The sequence below is a fragment of the Eucalyptus grandis genome, chromosome 8 (genome assembly GCF_016545825.1).
Source record: "Eucalyptus grandis isolate ANBG69807.140 chromosome 8, ASM1654582v1, whole genome shotgun sequence".
NCBI classification, from domain to species: Eukaryota; Viridiplantae; Streptophyta; class Magnoliopsida; order Myrtales; family Myrtaceae; genus Eucalyptus; species Eucalyptus grandis.
Window position 1 is genome coordinate 72803172 of NC_052619.1, and position 9441 is coordinate 72812612.

The following is a 9441-nucleotide window of genomic DNA, read 5'->3' on the forward strand; positions in this document are numbered from 1 at the left end:
TTGCTTCTTGTTCTGTTTCCTGTTGCATTTCTACTTCCAAGCATCTAGCAAATCTTGGTGTAGGGAATTAATCCTATGAGTGGTTTCAGAAGGCATATGCAGGATCACAAACCGTTCAAAGCATCATATTATTATGCTCCGGCACAAATAAAGGAGCAAGTCGAATGAGGAAAAGTATTGCGGCTACAGAGGACGGAACATTCGAGTACCTCCCTAATACATAAAATCAGGACGTACTTTTTTTGTTGTTCAGCCACATCTCATCTCATCACGAAACTGTATTCCACTACCTTTTACCAATATTGAAGACCGTTCCCAGAATGTTTACCAAGAAGTGAATAGGTCTCCATGGGAATCGGCTTGGAATCAGTCAGGTAAGGCCAATTCGATTAGGGGATAAATCTGTAAATTCAATGCTCTCCATTCTTTTAACCACAAACTAAAGCTTGAATTCTTAGCCAGAACATCAACAGACGCCTCTTTTCGGTCAAACAACTTCACTGCATATGCTTCGAACTCATTGAGTCTATCCCGAAAAAAAGTCAGGTTATTTGGGTCGCTTTCACTTTTGATTTTGTCTAGCCACTCCTTTGCTTCCTCCACCTTTGCCCAAAAGACAGTGTCTTGAGTCAAGCTTGCGTACCTGGTCCTCCTATTGCCCAATTTCTCAATAACAACTCTCTCGGTCCACCACTGATTGAAAATTTCATATCTCCTCTCTCTTCCATTACTTATGTAGTGGCCTTTCTTTAGATGCATCCCCGACCGATAATACTCCGCGATGTCCAATGGCTCCACAATGAGCTTATAGAGCCGCGACTCCTCAATTACCCATTCTGAACTTTTGTGAAAGTTGAGTGGGAGCTCGTTCCTGTCCATCATGCTTACAACACCATCCCAAAAGACCTTAAGCATGATTCGGTTCTTGTTTATATGTGATTCTCTCTTTGAGGCCCCCCTTTGCTTGAAAGAATCATAGTATCCTCTTTGCATGTCGGAGTTATCGCAACAAGCTTTATACCACTCTATCTCTACCCTGTAAGGAGCAATTTTGGATAGCTTAATGGATAAATAGGCGGCGTTTAGGTTTGGGTGGCGCTCCTTTTGCCTTGCCATCTTCAAACAATCTTTTGTCATCGGTGCAATCAATACCTACAAAGTAAAGGTGAAAGAATCTTTAAACTCAGAGGAATTGCACTTGGGAATAAAAAGTGTACATAGATCACAGTCCCTTGTCGATCTAAGGTACCGTCCCTACCTGTTGAGATGTCCCCGAGGAGTTCAAAGCCATCGAAAGACTTGCTTTATAGCTTGATTCAAAGAGATCTCCTTCTATGAACCTTCTCCCTAAAGACTGAAGAGAAAGTTTCTCTACATACCACCCATACTTAAGGTGCTCCTCAATAACACAACTTGGAGAGCTTGTCCTTAGCATCAAATGCATCATCTTCTTGACCAATACAGCGTTGTCCAAACAAATCATGCCCTCCTCCAAACAAAACAAGTAATTCCCTAAGGGCCAAGGCGACCTCCCTCCTGAGCCTTCCCCTGCCTGCGCTAAGCGCTCCATGTTGGCTGCAGCGAAGGAAAATAGCCAGGCCTTGTCTTCTTCAGTTAATTGGAAGTCAGCGAGATTCATAGAGTTTGGTGACATCATAGATGTGTACCAAAATCTTATGAGGGCCTTCCAATGTGGAGTCTGAACAAGTGATTGGTCGAGAGATAACCTCGGCAATATGTCGTGCATTGCCACGACATTGTAGAAGCCGCTGGCCCATCTTTCGCGAAGAATGGCTCGGGAAAGTGACTTGTTGCCAAGGAAAGGAGAGCCGAAACCAATGCACAGGACTGAGGGTGGGAAGATGGATTTGAGGAAGGAGAGAAGCGAAAGAGCTATGAGAAATGCGATTGATCCTCCCATGGAGTGGCCTGTGATCACTATTGACTTGGTATTATCCAACAGGCTACCAATCTGCATACATATTTAAGAATTCCTAAAATCTGGTTAAATACTTTTTGGAAAAATCTCAATTACAACGCTTCACTGAAAAATCAACTCGCACCAGATCATGTCAGATTAGAAGAGTTAAATGAATAGATCAAATAGAAAATCATTGGTTCTATTGCAATTGCTCAACATACAAAATTGTTTATTAAGCAAGTCAAAGCAACACTAACATGTTCAACAAACTAATGATAAGTGTGCAAATAAGTTTTAACACGTGCATAGAATGTATTTATATGTATGGCCCTTGTATTTAGATAATCTCATGAGAAGAGCACCATTCACGACCAAGAAATCTGTCTCATGAATGGTTCGGTTTGATATAACTCCAAACCAATCATCGGATCCACAGTAATTCAAAATTCGGACCTAGAGGTTATCAAGGACCAAATGGGCCATTAGAGCTGTTGTCCATACTTGATCAACGTGGATAGGCCCGAAGGACAAAATCGTGGGCCCGAGCTTGGCCAGCCAACTTCAGATAGGCCATGGCTTAATAAAGTTTAATACTTTAAGGGAAAATTCGAAATAAAGATACAAAGTGCAATTATTTTCTCAAATAATGATCTAAAGTGGATATTATTTCAAATAAAGGCTCGATGTACTTTCTCTTTTCTTCTAAATCAGAACATGAATTAGACTTTGTTTCAAATAAGAGTGTGAATTTGCCAGCTAGTAAAGGGCAATTCCATCTTTTTGTATTTTTCCTTTTTCTATTTTTTCCATTAAAAACAAAATGAAAAAAATAAGAAGGAAAAATACAAGCAGCAATCTCCCTCCCGCCCGTGGCTACCTGCCCCACCAACGATGGGGCGGCAACCGCCTGCCTTTTTTTCGTTATCTTTTTTTTTTTAATTCTAATCTAATTTGATTTAAATTTAAATTATTTTTGGACAAAAATATTCTTGATTAGTTGGAATTATTTGTTGGCTGATGAGGTTAAGCCCTTATTTAAAATAACCATAATCATTTTAGGTTCTTTTTTTAGACTGATATGGTAACTTTATACCATTATCTGAAATAATTTTCATTTTAGACTCTTATTTTCTTAAATGATAGCACTTCAAGCCCTTATTTGGAATTTTTCCATAATGTAATCGTGGGAAAAAAAAAAGAGCTCTAGAATGAAAAGGAAATAAGGTCCTGTCACTAGAGATGTTGCCGTCGCGAAAGTTTGAGATAGCTTCAAGATAGAAGTTTAGAAATAAAAATAAAAATAAAAATTAACCATCAGCATCATCAGTCTCACAAAAATTTTATAAGATTACTTTTTTGAAAAGAGTCAACGACAATATGAAAAGATAATTTTGTATTTCTAATGAATTTGGAAAAATATGTAGAACCTAGAAAGGCGAGGAAAAATTATAGGAATTACTAATCTCATAATATAGTTTGACGAAAATCATCATTTGATTTTCCTGAGTGATCTGATCAGTCGTGAGATATCTCTCTCTCTTTTACTTTATTTTTGGTTAGATAAGGTAAAAAGTAAAAAAGAAATAAATGAATAAATAAAGTAAAGTTGTTGCCGATAAACTAGCCTGGCTCTGAAGATCATTGCGCGAATGATAATGAAGGAAGCGGTGAAGCACTCCGGAGTGGACCATGACGGGCTCTTCACCTTCGTAGCGGCGTGTCAGCGCCGCGAACAGCCCGTGGCCTGCTGCATCCAGCGGCGCCAGCACGGTGCAACTCGGATCCCAACCAAGCACCGGCATCTCTTGGACGCCCGAGAATGCCACGTACCCCACGCCCCCGACTTGCTCCACCACGAAGGCACCGCACCCCATCGCATTCGCCGCGCTGCACAGCCTCCACGCCTCCTTCAGCAGCGGCGTCGAAGCCAGGAAAGTCCCCATCATCTCGCTTGTCTCGAACCTTTCCAAGACAACAAAGGAAAAGGAAAAGAGAAGCAAAAACAGAGCAAAAAGGTTAAGGAAGGAAGAGCAGTTTGAAACATGGAAACGCCGGAGATTGAGGAGAGCAGGAGAAGGGAGGAGATTGTTACGATGAAGCTTCGGCGTCCATGATTCAGACGTCGTGCTCAGTCGTATGCAACTCTGTTCGGTTCCCGACAATGCTATGGCTTCTTAAGAGAAAGCAGTTTTGCACCCGTTTCTCTTCTCAGTGTTGCATAACAATTATAATGAAGCCACGTCGAAGCACCAGGGAGAGAGAGAGAGAGAGAGAGAGAGAGAGAGAGAGAGACGGAGAACCAGTTGCTTTCGTAATTGACGATGACTTGTAGGATATTTCCGAAACAGTGTACGAGCTGGCATGGTGGCCAACATGGTCAAGATCAAGAGAGTTGCTTTTGCTTGTACCTTCCTTCCAGTGGCCGCTCTTACAGCATCTTCGCGCCATCTCCCAACCGCTTCTCTCCATCACTTTTTTAGTGAGGGCACTTCAAGATTCTTTATAGGTTTGAATTTTCATCCACCAGCACTGGTATTAATATTAAATCCTCAGAAATTTTGCAGCAACTCATCTCTTTATTAAAGGCACAAATGAGAACCATTTTGTTCCAAAAATCAATTTCTAATAAGATTTCCTAGATAAGTTTTTCAACAAAAATAGGCGTTTAATAGCGATACAAAAATTCTGCTCTTAGAATAGAAATTATTTCTCCCTCTTGAGTGCCAGCGGTGGATGGCTGGTGACAACGGGTGGGTGGTCAATTAGTAGCGAAAACGAGCGATGAGAAAAATTTTGATTTTTCATTTTTATTCCAGAAATAAATAAGTGAATTTTTTTTACATTTTATTTCTATTCTAAATCTATTTATGGACTAAAAATTTGCTTCAAATATAGAAAAATAAATTACATTACCAAATGAATTCCTATTTCAAACCTATTTCTGGAAATAGAAAAAAAAATAGCTAGAAATGAAATATCATAGGTGCCGTAATTGACCGGAGGCTAATAAAAGTAAGTTATAGGACGAAGCTTTCTTAGTGTATTTGATCCCGTGTTTTGTTTCTTCTTTCTTCTTTTTCTTTCTGTCGAATGTTTTGGTCTCGTCGTTGTCCCCGTTGTGGGAGTGGCTTCGCGTTCCCATTTTAAAAGATCTGTCTAGCTAGAACGACTTTTAAATTTTTATTTTGTAATTATGTTCTTGTCATGGTATACGAATTTTGACATGTGTATTAATTTTGTACACTCTAAAACTTGACTTATGAGACTTTTAGAATGCAAATGATATCTATTCTATTCCAGAAATTAGTTTCTAACTAGAATTAATTTTTCTATTTTTGTTCTTGAATGAGATTTTAAATAAAAATACGTGTTTGATAACAATACAAACTTTCTGCTTTCAAAATAAAAATTTGTTTGCTGACAATACAAAATTTCTCTCTCTTGGGCAATCAGCGGCGCATAGCGAACATCAAGCGGCTACGGCGAGTGATTGCAGCAAACGGCGAATAGCAGTACATGGCGGGCAGATGGCAAGCAGCAGTGGATGGTGGGTGGGTGGCTAGCTAGCAGCGAGGGTTAGAAAAGAGTTTTTATTTCTTATTTTTGTGCCAAAAATAGAAAAGTAAATAATTTTTACTTCTGATCTTTGATCCAAATTTATTTCTAGACTTTGTTCTAGAAAAAAAGAAGTTATGTTACCAAACAAATTTTTATTCCAAATATGTTTCCCAAAATTGAAAAATAGAAAACATAGAAACGGAATGGTTATTATGTGCACCCTTAAAATCTTGTGAAACTGTTTAAATCTCCTAAAACTAAAATAGTACTTTTCATTTTAGTGAAGTCAAATAATTAACAGTTATTTTTTCGCTTAATCTCATGACTCCTATCTTAACTAATCAATAAAGTTACTAGGATATTTTATAGACTCTAAAATTCACCTAATATTGATTTAGTCGTCAATAAAATCAAATGCCTAGACAATTGTGCCCAGGGAATTTGAGGAGATTCTATGGTAGTCCCGTACAATTATGCCCTCTATTTTCCATAGCTAGGTAAGATGTTGCAAATATTTGGATCTCCCTCTCAATGACACGCATTACGTTTAAGTATGAAAATCGTCTTTCCATAAAAAAATTATACAGTTTCTTCACATTATGTATTCTTATCGATAATTTTGCTGTAATAATTCAAATATTTCAAAATTATACAGGTCGAAAGTAAATTAATTATTACACATTCAAAAAAAAAAAGTATAGCACTCTTTAGTACCAAACCCATAAAGCAAATATGATGCGTAACTATTGCTTATCAACCATAAATTTATAAACCATGATGTCCGGCCCATTTGATACTATTGTTGCCTTAAAGAGTTGTGACTTTAGATGATTTTGGAAGAAGTCCATTCACTTAACACAAGATGGAAGATTAATTCAAGTTATATTACATACTCTATAGACTACGCAAATTGCTAATATTAAAGCTGTTTATTATGCACGTCCACGTGATCAATAGTCTAGGTAGATCCACATGCTACGCGATACCATTTCAATAAGCAAGATCCCCGTAAATAGCCATTGGACTACATTGTTTGAAACATGCCATGTGAGGCTACGTTGACACGATGAAAACGTAATTTGAAACGTGGAAACGCCGGAAATCAAGGTGAGCAGGAGAAAGGAGGAGGAGGCTGTTACGATGAAGCTTCGGAGTCCATTGTTCCCTGTTTTGCCCGTGGAATGGGAAATGAAATGAATATCAACCCTGAATTTGTTATCGTTTAAATGATGACGGCCTTGAGAAGTGGGTCAAGTCGCGGGAGTCGGGGTCTGAGTCGGAGACCCGCCAAGACGTGAGGCCAGGCCGGTGAGTTGGATCATCCTGAAGATGGGTCGTTGATTTCCAGACACGAGGGAACTCGCAGACAACAGACGGGAGAGAGATGATGGAGAGCGGGAAGCGAAATGAACTTCAACCCCGTAACTTTTTGTCGCAATTATGATGTCGGCCTTGTGTCAAGTCGGACACCTGCCAGGACGGTAGGCCTGGCCGGCGAGTTGGGTTGGACGTTGATTATAGAGGAAGAGAAACTCGCGGAAAGACAGGAGAGAGAGAGATGGAGAACGTGACGGAGGTCGTGGAGTCAGCTTGGGGGATTTCTTCGTATGGATTGCCGTTATATGCCATGCGCTGTCTTTTTCCATTTTTTTCTTAAAATATGATTAAGGACGCAATAATTTGTCCGAGAAAAACGTTTTGCCGTTCATTTGACTGTGACTCCGGGGGACGTTTTCGACACGGGAGACGAACTGGCATCGTTGCCAAATCACTTCTCTGCGACTCCGGCTTTGAAAATCCGTTTTCTTTTGAATCACTATGCTTTGGAGAGTTGCTTTTGCTTGCTACCTTTCTCTGGCCCTTCTTGCAACTCCATCTCTTCCTCTCTCTTTGAAGAGGGACCATACGAAAAAAAGGAAAGTCTGTAATGAGCAATACTAGTCATAGTAAAATTGATTTCGCAAATTAATGTAGTAATCGATGTGTTAAATGATTGTCGAAATAAAATATGACTCATTTATCTAAATGTCAATTTCCACTTTGTAACATCACATAAGCATGAGAGATATTATCTAAAAAAGTTATAAACCTATTGTATTTTGACAAATTCAATTTTAAACTTTTCAATTTTACCAATTGAGTTACAAAACTTTTGACAATTTGTTAATTGAGTCATTTCGATCAATTTTGTTTGGAAATCATTAACGTTGATGCCAAGTGATATCATTGATGTTGAATGGGATAATTTTTTTTAATTAAAAACGATTTTTTAATTAAAAATATATATATTATTTTATTTTGTTTTGTTTTTGGTGCCAGCAACCCTCTTTGGCCACAAAGGCCTTCTCACTTGGGTGAGGGCCACTGCTAATGGTGCCATGGAGTCCTTGGGTAAGGGCCATTGCAGCCCTACTGACTGCAAGTAGGGCGGCCATTGCCTAGATTTGGCAAGGGCTTCACCCTGTCCACATAGACAACTATGTGTTCATGATAGTATTGGCAACATCACATAAGACAACTAATGTCCACGTCGGCAATTTTCAACTTAATTGGTCATATGGACTCAATTGATCAATTGTCAAAAAATTTATAATTCAATTGACAAAATCTAAATGTTTAGGAATGAATTAGTCAAAGTATAATCAACTTATGACTTTTTAGGCAATTTTCCCCTTAAGCGTGCAGTGCTTCGTATATTTCGTTGAGATCAATCAAATTCCTCAAATACATTCTTCTAATCATTATATAAATTTAATCTTTGATGGAGTGATTTTGACCATGTTAAAACTTTTGGTCCTGGAAACTTTTAAAATAAAAATTCTATTAATTTGACCAGGCCTTGCATGCTAATTTGATCCATAGAAACCTCGTCATCCCTTTCCAAAAGATTAGAATTGTCAAATCTCATCGCCCACATGCCGCGCAAGTTCCAGGCAATGGAGACGTGGAATTCGGATGGGGTGCTGCCGACTCCCCAGTACGGTCTCCCGCGTAAGTTAACGACGAAGTCTATGAAGGGACTTCGTGAAATGCATGGGGAAGTATCGTTGCTTTCAGATTGTCCGCGGATTCATTTGCCCTCGAAGGGCTTCGGAATGTCAAGCGGTAAAATGAGCAGTGCCTAGGCTTGCATTCCCATGCATTTCGGTGCAATTTTGAAAGCACATTTGCACCCATGTTTTGATAAAGCCAAAGCCTAGCGCCACTTATCCAGCAAAGGAAGTGGCCAATTCTTTGTAGGGACCATTTGCATTGAGACTGGTAGGAAAAATTATCCAAAAATCCTTCAACTTATTGCACTTTTGTCAATTCAGTTCTAAACCTTTTTAATTATATTAAATGAGTTCTAAACAATTTCACTTTTTGCTAATTGAGTTTATCAAGCTAATTTTAATCGGAATTCACTAACGTGGATAGAAAGACGACCTTGCGAGCCTTAGGTGAGGGTGAGGCTTGCCCTCAGTGGATCTAGGTGGGCAAGCTAGATTTGGCAAGGATGAGTCTTGCCCAAGGCTTGCAAGGTCATCCCTTTGACCTTGTGTGAGGGCGATGAGGTTGCCCCTCGCTAGGGAACTAGCGAGGGCGACCTCACCCGAGGATGGCAAGGCCAACCCTTACTGGTTGAGCCTTTGGCCAATTGCTGGAGGTTAGGCAACTGGCAGAGAGGAAGAAGAGAGATAGCAAGAAAAAAATCCAAAAAGTTCAAAAATTCAAAAAAAAAATTAAAATGATAAATTTTGACCACCTTAGTGTCAGTCATGCCATGTAGGATGCTCAGCATCCACGTCAACAAATTTCGATCAAAATTGGCTAAATGGACTCATTTAATAAAAAAGTGAAAGGTTTAGGTCTAAATTGGCAAAAGTGTAATAAGTTTATGACTTTTTGGACAATTTTCCAGACTAGTTGTTACTTTTGAGAGAATCATCTGTCAGGATGAGCGAGGAAAACTGACATAAAAG

At 39.2% G+C, this 9441-nt stretch overlaps 1 protein-coding gene across 1 annotated transcript; it reads right to left on the bottom strand.

The window, feature by feature from the left end:
- Positions 1-366: 366 nt before the first annotated feature.
- LOC104417941 (lipase-like PAD4) lies at positions 367-3864 on the bottom strand. Its single transcript, XM_010029128.1, has 3 exons — positions 3547-3864; positions 1259-1972; positions 367-1152 (listed from the first exon to the last, which is right to left on the bottom strand). Exons 1-3 carry the CDS (start codon positions 3862-3864, stop codon positions 367-369), a joined length of 1818 nt encoding a protein of 605 aa, XP_010027430.1.
- Positions 3865-9441: the final 5577 nt, after the last annotated feature.